Raw genomic sequence first — 21,583 nt, forward strand, 5'->3', positions numbered from 1 at the left:
TGAAACCAGTCTACCATATCATATTTATACCCCAGCATTAAGTAAACATTGCATTTTTATACCCATTAATTTGTGCCCTACCCTCTGGCTAGAGAGCCTCCACCATTTCCACAAGTTGGAACAACATTGACAAGTCCTTTTAAAGCCCATTCATGTGCCAGCATCTTCAGATTGTTTCTCAAAGTCCCCAAAGTGAGTTGACCTTTTACCCTCTGTACATGTGGTACCTTTGTTCTTCTTGTTCTTCACTGAATTATAGTCACCTGTTTATGTCTCTCTTGAGTGAGTCAGAGACTGATATAGTGTAATATCAGCAAATATTGAGTGAATTAATGCCAACCAAAAATTAGCAGAAAGAAATTCATGTGACATACTCAAGGAGCTTGTAGTCTAGTTATAGAATCAGAATGTCTAGAATAAATAAATAAAAGGTCTTTTTTTTTTTCCCCACCACCTTGTTCCAACATGTAGAAATGGTATGAGGTTCTCCAGTCAGATGGAGGGACATGAGCCAATGGCCATGAGCATATAAGGTTACTTAATGCTAGGGCATAATGTGACATGATAGAAATAGACAGGTTTGAGTTATTCGCCTATAGCTTCTCTACAAAAGGAACACATTCAGTAAAAGTCATTGACCAATTTCTATAAGGTAAATATAACACAAGTGTGCCTAATATTTAAAATTTTTGGTGATGTAAATCCTATTGTATCTTCCTTTGTTAGTGTACATTTTATTATAAAATGAAACAAAGGTACATAAATTCATACAAAATCAACCCAAGGATTCGAGAACTGTATAACTGCATAATATTTCAGAATAATAGAGAATTTACTGAATACATGGGTTGAAGAGAAGACAAACTGTTAAGGTCAATGTGGTGCTATCTGTAAGTTTAGTCCTTAGGTTTAGTCCTCTAGAAAACTAGCTTTGAACATTTGACCAAGGGAGAATGTGTGCTCTTGGTAAAAGCAGTTGATCTTGAAGGGACTAGACACAGGTTCAGGTTCATGACAATAAAGTCATGAAAACTCAGATTGAAAGATGGGATGACTACTGGTGCAGTGTATTTAATTTTTTAAGTCTTGAATCATTACAACTTGTAATTGTTAGAGAAACTTTTATGTTTCAAAAGTTTTATTAAAAATAAATTATATAAAAATTAAAAGAGCATATAAGGTAGAAATGCTATTTTGAGTTCCACTCTCTGGAGATAACCACTGTTAAGAATTTTTTGTATATATGCAAGGATATTTTCTGTATATATGCAGGTATTTTCTGTATATATGCAAGGATATCAACATATAATTATCAAATATCATATACTCATTTATGTATATACCTGAATGCATATTATATTTCCTTTTAGAATAGGAATAGTGCGACCCTATTTTTTTAACACCTGAAATATCTTTCTTTCATAGACCCTTATTACAACACAATTTTCACTATTCTAATAGTACTCAGTATGGTTTTCTTTTGCATTGTATCTGAAATCCTTTAGTCATAATTTAAAAAAATCCCATTTGCATTTATTGCTATGACATAAATTTGGTCAACTTATTTTGTTACTTTTTTACTGATTTTTCTGTTTTCTATTTTCTATTGTGTGGTCAGGTTTTCTTTTGTCTATTTCTCCCCTGCTGCTAATTTGTTCTTTTTAGTGGCCTTCCTTCTAATTATATTTACTATGCTCAGATCTCTTTTCTTGACTTACCAATTTAAATGCTAACTCCTGATGCCTGCTTCATAAGGCAAGGAAATCCTCGTGTGATAATGCTGTCTCCTAACCATCCTCCTTATTGGCTTTTGATTTTCATCAGTAATATTACTTTTATACTGTCAGAGTATAAAATATTTAAATTTTTTCTATAATTATTGTTTGCACAGATGTTTAGCCTTAGCATTTACATGTAAATGAATGTATTGCTCACCTCTAGACCTGTCAATCTACAGCCTCATCAGAGTCCTAGTCTGCTTTGCTATACTTAAAACTGAGTAATTTATGAAGAATAAAAGTTTACCTTCTTACAGTTCTGGAAACTAAGAAGTCCAACTTTCCAAAAGGACCCTCTCCCCTTTTTTGTTTTCAGTGCTGGAAACCAAGCCCAAATCCTCACCCTCACTAGGCAAGTACTCTGCCACTGAGATACATCCCCAGTCCCCCACATCTTAACCACCACCATACAAATTAAGCTTCAACACACAAATTTTGAGGGATATTCAGACCAGAGTAATTCACGTGAATTCAATTCCTGGTTGCCTACTTTTCAATATTAATTAGTTTTTCAAGATGGGTCAACAGGTATCATACCCACACTCTATTTTTAAGTGTTCAGGAGTATTTTTCTTTGGTCTTTATTCACATTTTGAAGCCAGCATTAATTTGCCTGAATCTAATCTTTCTCCTTGAAAGAATGCCCATGCTTACTACATGCAATAATTTCTAATATTTTCTCTTATAATTAATTTCATTTTCTACCATGTTCAAAATTTAAAGGAAAAAAATACCGCTTAAATGTAGTATTAGATGGTGTGGATATAATGATGTAAGGTCACCAGTAGCTTCAGTTCTTTAAATTCTCTCCAGAAATCTTCTTTATATGGTCTTTGATTTGAGGGAGGAGGTAATCCTGACAAAAGATCAGTCTTCTGCTTAGTGAAGCCTCAAGTTTTATTTTTATGGGTTTGGGGTTATCCCTGCTCCTCTGTCTTTCAAAGCAGATTGATTCTTCTCTCTCCTCCATCTCACCTCCCTAAAGTTTGCTCACCTCCAGTGGGTGCTGAGTGGGTATATGTCTCCCCCAGCCCTGCCCCTTCTTCACTCTGAAGCTGGATGCTCCCAAAGATTTTCCCATAATTCCAGGACTGTACCCACCCCTGCCCTCAGACACTTCTTTTCTAAGTGAAGCAACAGTGGACTGTGGATAAAGAAATGCAAATAGGAGAGTGAAATTCAGAAGTATTATAGAAAAAAGAAACAACAAGTGTTTCCATAGCAGGGGGAGGGGGAAATGTTTAAATAATTCAAAGGTGATGTGCTCTGGAGAATGGGGAAACTAGGAGTACCATGAAATGAAAAAGGTTATATTATCATGGCTGTTTTGAAAAATAGATATTTTAACAGGTTGAGTTCCCAGTGGTGAAGAGACCTCCAAGTGGAAATGACTAGAAACAATTAGAATTCCCACACTGAATTGGGGCGGGGGAGGTCAGAGCTACAGAAACAAAATCGTTTTCTTTGACATTTCTCTCTTGAGAGAGTCTCTTCTGCCTCCATACACCCCCTTTCAGAGATTGCCTTGTCCTCCCCCACATGGAGAGACCCTGATATATGGCATAATAATGATGGTTCAGAGAAATTACTATTTCACCTACTGAGTGATTAATATGAAATTAGTTACTGCAACACTCAATGGTGCAGAGAAGATCGAGGAGGAATTTGGTTTTGTTTTAGAAAGAAAAAAATACAAGATAAAATACTGCTTTGCATACACAGAGTACTTTTCATCTGAGAATCTTGACGCACTCAGCAAGCTTAATTAATGAGAAAACCTCTAAGAAAGAAGGGGGATGAAGTAAGAAACACAGATTCCAGTGTTCTGTTTCTGTAATTTTAGAAAATCAAGCTCGGTATTTTCTTCTTCTGTTAATACACAAGTGTAGCCCCATGCAGCAGCCAGGAGATATTCATCTTGCTGCTGAATGATTTTTCTCGAAGGCATCCCACTTATGAGGGCGTCCCACAGAACCCCACCCCCTAACTTTATTGATGTCCTCCGCTCTATTTGCAATGGAAATCCATCCCTATCATCATAGTGCAGCAAGCTTTCTCTGATAATCGAGTCTGCACTGTCCCTGGAAAGATTATTTTGTTGCAGAATAGAGCAGGTCATCTTCTTTATCAAAAATTATTCAAAACAAACATCCATGAATCTAGGACTAACATGCATCGAAAGGGGACAGGCAAGGCCTCTTAACAGGTACCCTACTGTGTAATCTTCCTTTCATCTTAATTCAAAATCCCTTGGAGATTCAAGTTGCCGTATGCAAAAAAAAATATAAATTCTTCTAATTACTTGTATGTAGGGTACATAGTTGGGCCTACTCAAAAGAGACGTACAAACGTGCGTGCTGGTATTTATTTTCATCTGTTGTGGCTTGAGGAAAGATGCTGTGTTTTTGTTTTTGTTTTTGTTTTTACTTTGCCTCCTCTATCTTTTTTTTTTCCTTCCATTTTCTTTCTCCTGCCCAATTTCTTTTCTTCTCCCTTCTACTCAAAACAAAACTAAAAATAAAAACAAAATGCTTCCTGTCCAAAAAATACACACATACACACACACACACACACACACACACACACACACACCCCTTGAAAGATCATGGCTTCTGAAGATTTTGACAACAGATTTGATGTTTGTCCAATGAAACTAGCCGCCATCTACAAAAATAACTGTTTTTGTTTGAAGGGGAGAAAATGCTAAGGAGTTTCAGGTTTTATCCTGTAACTCATCCAGGCCTTTTCTGTATATCCCCAGACATACATAGATCTTTCAGGTCTAGCCCACAGTCTTCTCACGTTCTCTGGGCCTAGGACTTCAGGTTTGTCCCCACCCTTTCTTGAGCATCTTTCTTTAGCCACTTGAGCCTGCATCATCTCTCTCCCTCATCCCAAACACGCTGCTCCTTGTTTGCCCCGTGACAGAAGGTCAACTCTTTCCTAATTAGAGACAAACCCTTCTAGCATCATCGAGATCACCACTGTCTATTAGGATGCCACAGTGGCCTTTCCATTTTGTCATATAACTGGGAATTTAGGAGAGCCAATTTAACACTTTCCAGATTAAATGTCAAATCCTCAAAATTCAGATGGATTTGGAATCCACCTCAGTCTATTTTTCCATTCCATTCCCAGCAGTATACAGTGGCACTGACTAGTAGCAACATTTTGTAATTCCACTGAAGGCTGTGGCGCTGTGGAATTCTGCCAGTAATGGTGTTTAATTCACTTATATGTGCCAATTCATCTCTGTCAGGAGCCTATTAATTTCTTCATTATTTTACTCTGTCCGTAGCCCCTATATAATGAGACACAATGATCCCTATTTGTGTAACCAAAAAACTTGGAGTCTCTTATAAATCACCCTGATCTCACTGCTTTTAGTGACCAGAGTCTGTATTTCTTTTTTATATTTAAATCAATTTTTTTTTTTTTGCAAACTCTTTTTCCCAGAAGAATACATTTTGGAACTCTAGAGCACTAAACAGTGAAGCCATAGAAAAAAGAGTTACATTCTGATAGGCTATTATCATCCATCCCTGTCCCAGTGAACTCTTCCAGAATATCCACCAGAGATGCCCTGTTTCCACAAACACTTCCCAAGGGCAAGGAAGGAATGCTATCGGCCCAGTCATCAGTGGGCAAGATGTTGAAATACCTACATCATAGCTATCAGAGTACAGACCCCGTAACAAATAAAGGTCAGAGATATAAAATTAATCTTCTTAGGCTGTCAGCATTTCTGCATGGTGTGATCCTGAGCCAACGAGGAAATGACAGCTGAGTGACTAGCAAGAGTTAATATAGACTTAGGAGAATATTTGTTGTATTATTATAGGAAACTCATATATATATGTCTCTGCTACCTCTTCTACATTTTTCAGGATTGGAGCAAAACATCAGGAGCTGAGGGAAAAGCAGGCCAGAGATCTTGTTGATTATGCTACTAGTGCAGCTGGGTCTGCACACGATATGGAAGATGATGAAATGGACCCGAATTACGCCAGAGTGAACCACTTTCGGGAACCATGTGCATCGGCAAATGTCTTCAGGTCTCCATCTCCTCCTCGGCCTGGACCCCTGGGTTACCCTCGGGATGGCCGACCACTGTCTCCAGAGAGAGACCACTTAGAGGGTCTCTATGCCAAGGTCAACAAGCCATATCATCCACCAGCTCCAGTTGACAGGTAATGTTACCCAGTGAAAGATGAACGCAGTTCTAATTCAGTAAGTTTCAAATCATCTCTATGACTAAAGCAGATTAAAAAATATATATATCCTTCAGTCTCTTAAGACTGAAATGACACAGTGCCACAGACAAGTGCTTCACCTCGACCTACCTGTAAGGTATCCGCCATCTAAAATAAAACAATAACTGGCTCTAAGGTGACATGAATGAACGGTGGTAGAGGAGTTCGTGGTGCAACAGGGAGTCATTTGGGCAGGAATATTGTGACAGAGAACTCATGATGAAAACTTTGAAGGAATATTGTCCTTTCTCCTTGAGCCCTATTGTAAGACTTATTCAAGAAGATGGCATGAGACTTGGAGGTGAGGAGTCAGAGAAGAGAAAATGATGACTCTCAAGTAGGCGTGATTGAAGTGGAGTTATAGATAGATGTGGAGTGGGGGAACAGGAAACTCCGGAATTCCACACTCAAGGAAGATGGGACTCTGTATAGGTATTCACGGATGATCAGAGGTAGACGAGGAAATCATCTTAATGGTAGATGCTGATGAAGTCGAAAAGGATAGGAGGTGACAAGGACAAGATCTTTAGGTTTAGCAGCTAAGGAAAGAGATCATAGGATCATTTGTCAGTACAATCCAAATAGGTAGGGAATAAGAGGATTCCAGCTATACCTCCTGCCAAAAGTGAAACGCCCTGTCTCCCCGAAAGGCTGATCTAAGGGATTTTTGCTCACTGCCTTAGGTGATCCTTGGAATTACATGTGCAAGGAATGGGTTGGTGACCTTCCTCTAGTCTGTCCGTAGCCTTGCAATCTGGAGGCAAGAGGTGATAAGGAAGTGTGGCAGGCATGAGAGCTTTCGGTCTAGATGAAAAAAGACTTGTTTTCTAGATTTCTCAGAGTCCTGACAACCACCCAGTCCCTATTAGTAGCCAGCTTTTGTGTGATGGCATGATGTATCGGGTAGGTTTACCGTTTACATTTCCCCAGCTGGGTGATATTATGCACTTTCAATTAGGTTGGGGAGAGGAAGGGAAATCATGGCATTTTTATGCAGACTGTAAAGTGTAGCTTCACAAGACTGATTACCTTTCAGAGCCTTTCCAATAACCAAGTAGGAAGGAAGGAGTAATTTTTAATCCTTACTGTCAAGTTTCCAGGTTGATAATATTAAAGAAAGATGGTCAAGTTTTTCTTTGGGACAAAATGAAAATATAAATTCCTATGACTGTGTGATATAGCCATAATAACTAAGCTGCTAATTCAGAGGATTGATTAAGAGTTAGCCTTTTTTTTTCTTCCCAGCCTTCAAATAAGGTTGAATTTTATCTTGTAAATAATAATACTGTGTTTCAGTCTATTCTGGCCTAAAGCATAGTCAATCTTCTTCCCTCTAAATCAGATAAGTCGTCATAGCAATCTTCTTTGCATATATCCCCTGCTAGAGTCCCGGTGCAGAGGGACTGTTTCTTGGACCTTCTCAAGCTAGTATTTCCCATTACCAGTTCCATAGAAATAAATACGAGGCATTATGTAAGAAGGGGTTCTGAAGCCAAATACACATGGGGCTTTCTCATTAGGTCACAGGAATAGGTTTCCTCCTGTGGTCTTCTTAGACTTGATATGCTAACATGCATTTTAGCATTAAGTGGACCAAGCAACAACCAGCATTCATCACACCCCAGATTTTTGTCACCTAAACTTATTTTTTTCTCCTAGATCTGATAGTGATTTTTTTAAAAAGACACTACATGGGACACACTGCCCTAAGCTAAATTTCACCCATGTAGATTTGACCAGAAAAGAAATTTCCTAGGATAATCTCAACTGTAGCCACTAAAGAATAGCATCAAGAAAAAAAAATAAGTTATTTACTGCCCTGCCCAGACATCTCCATGACTAATAGGGTCTTACATTTGGCTCTGACCAGCCCTATATATTAATAAATGAGCTGAAACTGCTTTCAGTCGAGTTTTAGACTGTGGTCATACTTTTGGAAAGCAGATCAAAGGGTGGCTCTTTTTATTCAGAATTAGCTTTATTTGGCTCTTATCTTTAATTATACTTAAAGGCTGTTCTGCTTCTTGTTCTTGAAGTCTTACAGCAAGCAATTTTTGTCTTGGTGCAAAGTCAGCTTTCCATAATGTTATCTGTGATAATGGTTACCATGATTGCTATCATTTTTGTCCTTTAAGAATGAAATTCTGGCCCAGGTGAGCCTAAGAAGAATTCCTTTGGTGTCCCCAGTGGTGGCCATAGATAGCCGCAGGAGTTCTAAACCTCATTTGCAATTAAAGGGAACCATCTTTTACCTACCCATTTGTTCTACCTTTTAGTCAGTATTTATTTGACACCTACTGTGTTGTAGGTGCTGTGGAAAGCTCTAGGGAAGATGCAAGGATGATCAGGACATGGTCCCAATCCAAAGAAGGTCATGTTCTAGTCAGTGGGGGACCAGCACACGTGGAAATGGATAATTGCAATATCAATAGAAAAGGAAGTATTTTTGTCCAACTCTGCCTGGGCTACTCAGGAAAGGCCTCCAAAAGGAGGTGATATTTGAACTGGGTCTGGAAGGGTTTGTAAGTATTGACCAGATTCGTAGGAAAATTGTTCTCCTTTCAGAATAACCAAACATGTATAATGGTAGAGTGGCTGAAGGAAGCGTGCATGTTAGGGAAGCTCAGAAGCCCAGACCACGGGGGGGGAAGGAAAGTGGTCGGAAATGAGATGGACAGCAGGTTGGGGCCAGCGTGTGAGTGAATGGGTTGCATCTCATGCTGATACTTATTGACTAGGGGCAGGTGTTGGGGAGTCTGTGTTAAGAAGGGTCCTGAGGTTATGCCAGAATAGTGGTACCTGCCCCAAGCTCCAGAAAAATGAGTGGTGGCATGTGTGCTGTGAATTTTAATGTATTTCCCAATCCAGTGGATGTGGGAGCTATGAAAGTGTCATAAAAATTGGGGACTGAGCCGTTAGATTTATATTTAGGGAAAATGGCTCTCTCAGCTTGATGGCGTCTAAGAGAAGATGGTCAGACTGTAAAACAAATTGGGATACAATTACAATATGACAATAAGAGATGACAAGGGCCTGGAGTAATAGAGTGGCACCAGAGGCAGGGGAAATAAAAGCAGCCAAAAACCTTAGTTTGAAATTGAGAGAACGATGCTTAGCAGGTACCACCAAGGGAGGCTTTCAAATGCTCCAGAGGGATTGAATGAAGAATAAAAAAGGAATTCTGGATTTGGCCACTAAGAAGTTATCAATTTACTTAAAGTAATTCCAGTAGCTTAGTAGGAGCAGAGGAAGATTGTCATGAGAAGAGAATTGGCTAGAAGATGAGAACTTGGTGAGTCTGTGGTAAAGAGAGAACAGAGTTGTTATAGGATGAATAAGAGTACACCTTTGAAATTCCTTCTGTGTCAGTAGTTTAAAGCTAATATGAGAATACAGAAACCCTCCAGACTAAACTTCTCATGTTATCATTATAGAAACTGAGACCCAGAGAAGCTGAGTGACTTCCTCAAAGTCATACAGCATGGAGTCAGGACTTTATTCTAACTTTTTCTATATTGTACAATTCTTCTTCTCTCTACCCTATACTTCTGTAGAGACCCTCGCTCTCATTTCTTAGTTAAAGAAACTGGCACAATACCCAGAAAGGTAGAATGGTATCCATGTGGGTTCTCAACATGTAAATGGCAGGTTAAACCATGGCTTTGGGAATGAGGGTGACCTAGGCCCAGTCCTCTTCCAGACAACAACTGCATGACTCCCAGTAAAATAAATTTCCAAGGTATCAGGTCTCATCTTTGTGAAAATAACAAATACATGTGAGTGTCTGGTAAGGGCCAGGACCAGCACTTGGTGCTCATTTCACCAGGGAGCCAGGGTAGACAGGAGCATGGTGGATACGAAGACCTAAACATGCAGGAGGACACTGGGAAAGGGGCAGGGTCAGGTCAGGTAACTGCAGGTGGGGCTGTTGGTGGGGAAGCGGGGGTGGGGGAGCAGTGCGGTGAGCACAGAGGTGTGTTACAGGAACTCAAGGAAGCTCAACCAGACAGACACCTGGTGAGAGGAGCAGATGAAAACAGAGAAGATGGGAGGGTTGGAGAGCTGTACCCAAGGCAGGCAGAGCCTCCCAGCTTTGGGAGGGGCTTACAGCCAGCCCAAGAGAGGCAGGGTGGGGTTGGGTAGCTCCCTCATGGTGTTAGCATGAGAGTAACCCTGGGATTCCAAGGCTGTCACCTCCTGCTCCTCCTCCCCTCCTCTCTGGAAACCAAGGTTTCTCATGAGGCCTCCTGTGCTTCACGTTTTCTTGTCCCTCTATGTAACACACCGTGTTTACCCATGTGGCTCTCACAGGATTGCCTCATGTGTTTGACCAACAGTAGCTTCCTTTAGGGGCAACTTCTATCACCTAGAGCTGCCCCTGAACCATCAGCCTTTCTCAGAAGAAAACCATCAGCTATAAATGATAGTGGTTAGAACAAACCTGCGGCCACCGTGACGGAGACCTGTGGATGTTCTGCAGGGATCTGCACCAGCAGGACAGCATCTGGGGTAATATTGTGCTGGTGTCCCCTGTGAGACCAGCAGGTCGAAGGCTCCCACGGCATCTGGACATTAAAACTCCACGTGGAAAGAGGGCAGAATAGTCCGAAATAGGAGAACCAGAAGTTGTATGTGGCACTCACTGGGCACCACTGTGGTATCGAGTGTGTTGGTTTTTGTGACTATTTAACACACCTTACTAGAGATTGCCAAGTATGTTTGATCACACACCCTGTATTTAAAAATGATTTGGTGTGTTCACTTCTCAAAAGATGTGTGTTTATCTGTTCCTCAATGATAGAACTTACTTACCCCAATAACATATTATAGAAATTATAAAACATATCCCAAATATAGAATTTAATAAAAGAATTAGATTTTTTAAAATCCCAGCATAAGTAGCTAATATTTCCCCTCACGCACACACACCCCAATGGAGTGCGTTCCATTTTCAGAGGGCGCTGCTCTGGACAACAGGCTCCACAGGGGCGGGCATCTGGCCTGCTTTTGTTCACCATTAACTCCTCGGTTCCTAGGGCACTTGGTACTCCCTAAGTATTTTAGAATGAATGAATGAATGAATGGTCGAACAGAACCTGGGAGTGCCTGGGACCATCAGAGGTCAAGCTACTCATCAGAAGGATATTTTCCATAAAATCCCTCACAAGAGGACATTCGCCTTGTGTTGACAATCTTCCAGTGACAAGAACTCAACAGGCATCCTTTTTCACCTTTACACCACTCTAATTGTTCCTGAAATGCCTATTTTTTTATCCACTCAAACACTATCTCTGTCTAACATTCACCATGGACCCAATTGCCCTGCTGGACAGGGAACATGAGCTTCACTTATAGCCCTTTAGACACTGAAGTGACGGCTGTGACCACCTCCAGGGGCAGACATCTCCTGAACTCCAGATGCACACCAAGCTCTGTGCTCAGAGGCGACCTTGAAGAGGACGCAGAAAGCAGGGCATATGACCTTGAGAAGTTCACTGTGTGGTCATTTCTTCAGTGCAAACCCCCTTGCTGTTTCAGTCCCTTCTTATCTTATACTCTATCCCTGTAGTCCTCTTGGTGGCCATTTTCTGAATACATTTAAGTCTTCCAAGTTTTTGATTCTATGTTTCATGGCATGCAGGATTGGAAGCCACATTTCAGATATCGTTAGAAGTCAAGGGGATTTTTATATCCTTCATCTTAATCTTTTAAACTTTTTAAGATGGTCTAAACTTTTACATCAGTTGTCATTATAGCTTTTATTGTACTTTTAAATTTAAACTTCTGGGTTTTTTTTTCACTTGATTTATCAAGTCAGATTCCCCCATATATCATACAGAATCCTATGTTTTTGTGAGATTATTTTTTAAAAGGTAAGGATATTGTCTGTATCTAGGTTTAAAAATTTACTCGTTAGGTTTAGCCCATTATTGTACCCAATAAAGATATTTTAAAGTATTGATTTTTGTCCTCCAATGTATTAGCTATCCTTTCTCGGTTATATCCTTCTCATACTTAATCATTGTAGACTCATCTATGTCATTGATAAGATCGTCCATCAATGTCAAGTACCATCCCTGCAACTCATTACTTGCGACCTCCATTAATCAGTGCTCTTTGGGATCTTCACTCTGCTATTAATCTAGTCTATTATCTCGTCTGCATTCTCCAGTTCATCTGTGCCAAAGACTGCAATATCTTACTGATGTTGAGGTGCACCATGTTTGTGAGAGTCCCTTGATTTACCATCTGGGAACTCTGACCGGCAAAGGATTTACATGCTCTTAGTGAATCTTAGAAATAACTCTTGCCTCTTCCAGGTATTCACAAATATTGTGTCTATTTAGACTTATGCAAAATAAGACTTTCTGTGATCCTATGTAATACTGGGCTCCGAGTATTTGATTACCAAATACTTATGGACTTACATATGGTGGATGTGAAGTTTCATCCTCAGCCTCCTGGGATGCTTGGATTCCAGGTGTGCACCACTATGCCTAGCTTCTTGTAGAAAACATTTATTGATCATCTGTTGTTCTCTATAGATCATACAAAAGAGTTTAGAAACAATCCTGACCCTCAAGGAACTCAGTCTAATAGCTGAAACTGTTTCATGAACAAAATAATCACAGTATAATATATTCCATTAGAATAGAATTACATGCAGGATATATCATAAAAATTGTGAAATTGCAAATGCATTCGACTTGGAAAATACCTGAGGCTATGGATTGGTTTCTCTAGGACCTTGATTCAAATGTATTAATTTTTCAAAACCCTCAGTTTCTGAGAACATGAGGATACCCTATCACCTATGGATTGTTTATGGCTTAAGTGAAATTAGCCCACTGCCTAGCTGAATTGTGTCAGCTACTATTCTTTAGAAAGGCTATTGGACTATATATTATTGGACTACATAATATATTATCTGTGTCTATATTGAGAATGTTATTGAACTGAATATAACTATTCAAGAAGGTTATTGATTATATCTAGCTGTTGACCCTAAGGTCATGTGTTTGGAACTTGTTAGATTCCATCTAATACATGGTCAAGTGGTGAGTGGTCAATTCCTACCTCCAGTACCAACTCCTTCCAGTGGATTACAATGATCAGAAACAAAAAGTAGAACAGAAAAGCAAATCAGGAGATAAAAGAAGAAACAACTAAAACACAGCTTAGAGTCAGTCATGCATCATCTGTGTTAAGTGAAGGATGCAGTGATTAAACTCTGAGTCCCTCTGGCAATTGTTTATTAAAAACCGTAACTCATTAGATATCCCTGAGCTGGTCATCAAGACTCAAGTTGTCTTCCTGTCACATCACTTGAATGTCCATTTGATTTGGAGTTAGGCTCCATGACTGTCCACAAAGAGGGCTAGCCAGTTTCTATAGGTCCCAGAAGAGCTGTAAATAACAACGCTGTGTCAAGTCAGATCTTGTTTGTCTATAAACAACTGAAAAACAAACTGACATATTTCTCTTACCTGTTAAGGAACTCAGGTGGCCCTAGACTCAAAAAGTGGCCACTTTTCTTCTCTTTGCCTTCTTCAGGGGTTAAGCCTCATTATCATATCACATCAAATTCTGTGGTGGTTGTGGCCGCTCAAGGCTTCCTGTCCACTTTCTAGGGAGAATGACATAGAAGGGGACAAATGGCCAATGGAATATTCTGGACAAGTGGATCCTTAGGAAAAGATTTCCCAGAAGAACCCACCAAGTTCCCATTGGCAAAAACTTTACTGAAGGACACTTCTAGATGCAAGAAGATTTGAGGAACAGCGTTTCCTCTTTCCCAAAGACAGAGGCATTGCAAGTGGCATTTAAGGAGTCCCTCCATGGAATCCACCACAAACAGATTATATCTAGATGACTTCTCTCCACCCCCCCACCCCCACCCACCCCCACCCCCCGCACTTCACTTCCTTTTAATAATGGAAGATTTATAGATTAATGGTACCCAGCACTTTGGTCAAATGTATTCTTATTAACTCCCTGTGGGATACCATCCTTATTAAGTAGGCCCTCCTTTAAAAGCTCAGACAGAAATTTTTCAGTCTGAATCTCTTCTAATATCCCTTAACTAAGGCAACTGGGAGGATACACATTTCTGGTTTTCTTGATCCTTGAAAAAGTTTGTTTTGGAAATTTTAAGATAAGATCCATGAAGGATATAAAGAAAAGCATTGACAGGAAAGCTCTCTAGCCGGGTGTGAACAGCTGGGTATGAACATATCTTGTGCTATCTGGGCAACGTGGGATAATTGATATCTCTTCATCACAACAGTGTATTAATTTCAGAGATTCAGCCTTTCTCTAATCCACAGCTTTGTCACGTATAGCTCATGTCTCCATGGCTGTTTGTCCCCAGTTTCCACCTGGTGATTTCTCCAGTTTATTTTATTTTAATTTAAAAGCATTTTAGCTCTTAACTTCTCACTGACAACTTTTTGGAAATTCTGTGTAGGAATTAGAGCAGTGAATACAGTAGATTTCTTAGAGATGTGTTTTTTAGATTTTATAAACAGTCCAAGTGATCACATCTCAGTTTGGGAATCCCAGTAATTAATGCCATTTCCATAGAGATTTGAATCATCAGTTAAATGAAGCAATCAATTTTTTTTTCTTAGAACATATTACCAGCCATTTTTAAGTGACTTTTCAACAATAATGAGAAATCTCTTAATGAAAGAATCTCTATGACCAGATAAGTGCTAACAGTAACGGATATACCATTAACTCTACTTTCCTGCATCCCCTATTTAAAACTCAATGTTCTCATTAATTATTTTTTCATGTCCTGAGAGCCCTACTCTTGGGACTCTGCTAGTTATGTTGCACTAAGTTGTCAGCTTTCAGGGGTGACAAATGTAGACAAGCTTCTCCTTTCATATGCACAAGCTAGGAAAGAAGGTTTGATAATCAGTGACCACCCATTTCCAGGACTACTGCATCCTAATGCCAGACAGCAGGTAGGCATGTTTCAGGACAGCTTTGCCAAAAGGTTACTCTGATTTCTTAAAGTTGTCATCTAAGCATTGACTTTGACATTTTCAAATAAATGTCTTAAATCTTAAGAGTCATCTAAATAATTCTGTTCATTAAAAGGAAGTTAAAAGGAGCTGGGGTTGTGGCTCAGCGGTAGAGCGCTTGCCTTACACATGTGAGGCACTGGTTTCGATCCTCATAACCATGTAAAAATAAATTAATAAAATAAAGGTATTGTGTTCATCTACAACTAAAAAAAATGTTTAAAGGAAGTTATAAGGGATGTACCAAGTATCCTCATTTAGACATAAAATAACACAAAGAAGATAGAAAAGAATAATAACTTGCTGTCCCAGAGAGAGATGCAGTTGAGAACTTGGAAAAATGGTGGTGATATGTTATGAAAAGGGTGAACCAAAGATGCTATGGGAGTGTACAAAAGGGGTGCAGAATGTATATCTGGGTTCTCAAAAGAAGTCTTCTCTAAGGAATGCATATTATTACCAAGAACAAGTACATATTAATTCATTGGGCAGAAGACCATGCACAAAGGCCCAAAAAGCAAGCCTGGTGCATTCAGGGAACTGCATGTCTCAGAAGAGCTGCAGTGCAGCGTGTGAGTAGGGTCAGCTGGAGGCAAGAAGGACGGCACAGGCTCCTTGTTAAAAACCACCTAACCTAAGATAATGCATCTGGACCAGCTCAAGCGCAACAGGGAACCACAACTGCATGTTCAGGTTCATGCCTTACAAAAATGACCAATCCTGTGGGATAGGACTCCATTTCACAGATAAGAAGTTAGACACTTGGAGAAATTAAGAAAATTCACCTATGTTGACACAGGCAATAAGTTGTAAAAGCCAGAATTAAAATCAGATTTGAATTTAAAATCTATGCACAAGCTTTCATCAGTATTAGAGTTCTTCAGACTGTATGTTGTAATCCATTAGTACATCTTGAAATCAGTGTAGTGGGATCTTTGAACATTTTTTAACCAAATACAATGGAAAAAAATAGAAAATATCCTTACATCGATTGTAATGAATGTAAGGATTATTTCATGTTTTGTTTGGGTTTTAAATAGAAATAGGTGTATGTACCAGAGTACTAGAACACTATCCAAAATGTATTTCTTACTATCGATTGCCATAAGAAAAGCTAGAAGCCACGAAATGTGTATAAAGAACTTAGATAGGACAAAGGGGAGGGAGGGAAAGGGAGTGGGCAAGGGGGTAGGAATGACGGTGGAATGAGTTAGACACATTACCCTAAGGACACATATAAGACACAAATGGTGTGAAAATATTCTGTGTATACAATCAGTGTCTTGAAAAATTGTGCTCCATATGTATAATATGAAAGGAATTTCATTCTGCCATCGTGTAGAACAAATCAGAATGAAAGAAAGAAAGAAACATGCATGTTCCCCCTCACCTGGCAGACACCCTGCCTTCCTTCCCTCATTCATTCATTCATTCATTCATTCATAAATCATCGGATGTGAGCTATATACTAGGCACCCTATTCAAGGCTGTGGGAATATCAAAGCATATCAAAAGCCCTGAGCATGGACCTTTTTCTCCACAGCAGTGCTAGATTTGTGTCACTCTACAGTAGTTACACTTGTGACCTATGGCTTGCATTAGTCTATTAGACTAAACCACATACCTTTTCATTACACAATCTTTGCCAATGCTAAGGACAGATTCCAAAGTGCCCTCTCTCCAATTTCTGTATTTAATGCAATGTGTAATCAAGAATAGGCCATCGTTAGGTCAATTGCTTTCCCGTATTTATCTTTTCAAACAATAAATAATCAGTGGGATGAGAAAGGGCGGTAAAAGATAATTTTAATGTTAGTACTCATAAACATCCAACATCTTAAAGAGCCGTTTTAATATTTATATGCGGTGGAATACCCTCCCTTCTGGAGAACTGACTGAGAATTGATATGAACCCATCCAGAAATAGAATTCAAGAGTCATTGCTTTGTATGGAATTTCAGTTAATCCTGAGCAAACACTCTGGATTCCCTCACATGTGGCCATTCTGCAGCCTCTCACCGCCTAGATTTCCAAGACCTCTGTGTACAGGCCTAGTAGGAGGGATATTCCATTCAAAGCAGATGCAGTGGATTTCCTATATCAAAATCATCAGGAGGCCTGGGCCTGGGCCATGACCATTCTGAGAGCAAAGCCTGACCAGATATCCTTTTGCTACTGATTTTATCAGGAAAAATTAAGCTCAGAAGATACTGGTCAGGTTACATTATCTCAACACTGGAACAGAAAGCATAGTTGTGTCTTCAGGGCAGGTTGGTCTCTCAAGTCAGATATAAGGCACGTATAGCCCACAGTCAAAATTACTCTTGAAATCCCTTAAGCCATATTTAAGTGCAGTGCGCATAATATTGTGTACAGTACTTATATTAATTATTATTTACATTATGGTTTAAGAGCCAGGAAATAGATCCAAAAAGGGCAAGAAAGGAAAATCTTCACAGGAGATATAACTTGATGATTGGAACATAGATTCTGAAACCAAACCTTGTTTGAGGCTTAGCTCTGCTATCTGGGGTAGTCGCATGACTGAGTCAATTACTTACCTTCTTTCTGGCTTGGCTTCCACTTCTATAAAATGGATATAATCATTAGTATGTACATCAGAGTATTGTTATAAGAAGTTAACTGAGTTTACATATGTAAACAGAAAGCAGCATCTGGCAGTTGATGAGCACCATCTAAGTTTAAGTAAACATATATTCTGGTTTCTGTGCATATACACCATGCTGCCATCAGGCCTGCTACTAATTCCCCAGGAGGGAATTGAAGTTGATTGTAGTCCCTTGTTCCCTTCACCCAGTTTTCCCCATAATTACAGCATAAAATCAAAACCAGGAACTTGACATTGGTACAATGCATGTGTATGTTTCTATGTGATTTCATCACATTCATCTATCTCTATGAACACTTCTGCAATCAAGAGTCAGAACTGTTTTCATCACCATAAAGATATCCCTCATGCTACCACTTTATACTTGCATGCCCTTCCCACCATCCGTAACTCATCTATTTCTCATCTCTATAATTCTGTAATTTCTAGAATGCTACACAAATAATATCACATAAATGGGGAAGTGTCTGACCTGAGATTAGCTTTTTTCCCCTGATATCTACGTAGCTTGTTGTAGGTATCAATATCTTTTCCTTTTAGTTGCTATGTAGTATTCTTTGGTATAGATGTACCTCAATTTGTTTTTAATCATTCCTCTATTTAGGGACCTTTCAGTTGTTTCCAGTTGATGACATTACACATACAGCTTCTATAAACAATCACCTACAATTTTTTTGTGTGAACATATTTTCATTTCTTCTATTCCTCTCTGTATGCCTTTTATTTCATTTTTCTTGCCTTATTGTACAGGCTTGCACTTCCAGGACACTGTTGAACAGCAACAGTAAGAGTAAAAATTCTTGCCTTTTTCTGGAACTTAAGAAGAAAACATTCGGTCTTTCATGAGTTAGCTTTAAATTAATAATAGATATTTTTATTAAGTTGAGGAAGTTCTCTTTAATTCTTAGTTTTCTGTGAGTTATGATAAATCAATGTTGAGTTTTATAAAGTTTTCTATTTCAATTTCTATGAATTAAAATAGAATTTATCATAATTTTTTATAAAATTTATACAAATTTATCATGGCAATATGTTGGATTATACTTACTGCTTCTCAAACATTGAAATCAGCCTCTTATCTATAATAAAGCCCATATGGTAGTGGTGTATAATTGGTTTATATCATTGTTAAAAGTATATTTGCTAATATTTTGATAAGATATTTTGCATCTATATTCATGAGGGATATTGATCTATAGTGTCATTTTTTTATACTGCCTTTAATTTTGGTATCAGGGTGATACTGGCTTCATTCAATATATAGAGAATATTACATCATTTTCTTTTAGAAGAGATTTGGTATAGTTGGTATTAATTCTTTCTAAAAATTTGGTAGAATTCCCCAGTGAAACTAGCTGAGCCTTGAGATTTCTTTTTTAGGGGTTTTAAAATTATAAATCCAAAGTCCTTAATAATTATAAGTCTATTCAAGTTAAAATGTATGAGTTTTGCTCATTTTAACTTTTTTAGAAGTTGGTCCATTTCATCTAAGTTGTCAAAGTTATAAAGTAGTATTGTTTGTAGTATTTCCTTGTTATCCTATTCATAGGATATTTTCTTATTATCTCTTTGATCTGCAGGGTCTTTGGTGAAACCCTGTTTTGTTCTTTTTTGCGGGGGGATACTGGTGATTGAACTCTGGGGCACTCCACCACTGAGCCACATCCCCAGTGCTAATTTGTATTTTAATTAGAGACAGGATCTCACTGAGTTGCTTAGTACCTTGCTGTTGCAGAGGCTGACTTTGAACTCAAGATCCTTTAAAATTTGTGTCTTTTTTTCAGTCCTATTGGAGGTTTGTCGATTTTATTGACCTTTTCAAAGAGGCCAGCAATTTTTAAATTGAGTTTCTCTATTGCTTTTCCCGTTCCAATTTTATTATTTCTCTCTCTTTTTTTTTTTAATTTCCTTCCTGCTGTTTATTTTGTTTGGTCTTTCCTTTTGCTAGTTTCTTTCAGTGGAAACTCAGATTATTTATTTGAGACTTTTTTCTTTTCTAATGTTAGGATGTGATGCTATAAATTTCCCTCTCAGTGCTGCTTTAGCTGTACCCTGTAAATTTTGAGATGTTGTGTGTTTGTTTTCATAAAGTTCAGACTATTTTTTAATTCCCCTTGAGACTTCCTCTATGATCCATGGATTATATAGAAATATCCAATTTAGTTTTTAAGAGTTTAGATACTTTCCTATCATCTTTTTGTTGTTGATATTTCACTGTGTCAGAGACCATAGCATATGGATTTTTTTTTCCTTTGTTTTTTACTGTTAAAAAAAAGCCTCATATGATTGTAAATTTATTTCTCCTTTTAATCTTATCATTTTTTTTTCCTTTCAGCATTTTGAGGCTTGTTTAGAATTGTTATGTCTTCCTGGGGCATATATCATCATATCATTGTGACTCATCTCACTTCATTTCTAATAATTATTTTTGTTTTACAGTTTACGTTGAATGATATTGATGTGGATATACCATCTTTCTATTAACTAATGTTCGCTTAGTATCTCTTTATGATAAATATTTCTAGACCTTTAAACTTAAAAATGTCTCTTTTGTAAGGGGCATGTAGATTAGATTTACTTTTCCATGTCTAGTCAGAAAATATCTATATTTTAGTTATAGTATTTAGTCTGTTTTCATTTAAAGAAATTGCAGATATAACTTGGTCTAAATTTCCTCTCAAACTCTTAATTTTTCACTTTTTCCATCTATCTTAATATATATATATATATATATATATATATATATATAGTCTTTCTTGTCTTTTAAAAATTATTAATCAAGCACTTTATATTATTCAATATTTTATTTCTGTGAGTTTTTATATATTTCTTTATTCTTCTTTTAGCACCTTTAGTACTTAAGAGATGAAACATTCTTATTGTGTTATAGTCACGATTTATTCTTTCTTTAACCATTTTCTGAACAATTTATGGAACTCAGTTTAACCCCTTCAAACTTTCAAGTTATACTTTCACATATTTGAAATCTTAATATATTTATAACTAATAACACACTACAGTTACTGTTTTAAGCAGTAAATTTTCAATTATTTTTAAACTTTGCTATTTCTTTCTGAGTATCTTTGTTTTCATCTGGAACATTTTTTCCTTTTTTTCTTAATAACTGCCTATGGCATTTCTTATAATATGGGAGATTTAGTTTTTCTTTTATTTGAAATGTCTTTTATTTATCTTTATTCTTTTAATTTAATTATTTATTTGGTACTAGGGATGGAACTCAGGGGTACTTAACCACTGAGCCATTCCCAGCCCATTTTATATTTTTATTTTGAGACAGGGTCTCGCTATGTTGTTTACATAGGGTCTCATTAGGTTGCTGAGACTGGCTTTGAACTCAAAATTCTTCTGCCTCACCCTCCTGAGCTGCTGGGATTACAGGCGAGTGCCACTGTACCTGGCCCATCTTTGTTTTTAAAGGGTATTTTCTCTAGATATTTAATTATCAGAGTATCTCCCCCACCATTCTTTTAACATTTTGAAGATATCATTCCATGGGGCTGGGGATGTGGCTCAAGCAGTAGCACGCTTGCCTGGCATGCTTGCGGCCGGGATTCGATCCTCAGCACCACATACAAACAAAAACGTTGTGTCTGCTGAAAGCTAAAAAAAAAAAAAAAAAAATGTTGAAATTCTCTCTCTCTCTCTCTCTCTCTCTCTCTCTCTCTCTCTCTCTCAAAGTATATATTTTTAAAAAAAGATGATCATTCCATTGCCTTTTAGCTTTCAACATTTTTATCACACTCTATTATACTATTACTATTATTGACAAAGACTACTATTCCTTTGGAAAAAAAATTGTATCTTGTTTTCTTCCACTACTTTAAATATTTTTCTTTGATTTTTTAGCAGTTTCACTATGATTGTGTGTGT

The 21,583-nt window shown here is 38.0% G+C and overlaps 1 protein-coding gene across 2 annotated transcripts in view; it reads left to right on the top strand.

Moving 5' to 3' along the window:
• Nucleotides 1–21,583, top strand: part of Pard3b (par-3 family cell polarity regulator beta) — a 986,773-nt gene that overhangs the window by 826,892 nt on the left and 138,298 nt on the right. For both annotated transcript variants that reach the window (XM_077803361.1, XM_077803362.1), the window contains one exon: nucleotides 5,666–5,968. In XM_077803361.1, the coding sequence (XP_077659487.1) occupies nucleotides 5,666–5,968 (303 nt within the window). The remainder of the gene's footprint in view (nucleotides 1–5,665; nucleotides 5,969–21,583) is intronic.

This window comes from Urocitellus parryii, chromosome 1 (genome assembly GCF_045843805.1).
Source record: "Urocitellus parryii isolate mUroPar1 chromosome 1, mUroPar1.hap1, whole genome shotgun sequence".
Taxonomy (NCBI): Eukaryota; Metazoa; Chordata; class Mammalia; order Rodentia; family Sciuridae; genus Urocitellus; species Urocitellus parryii.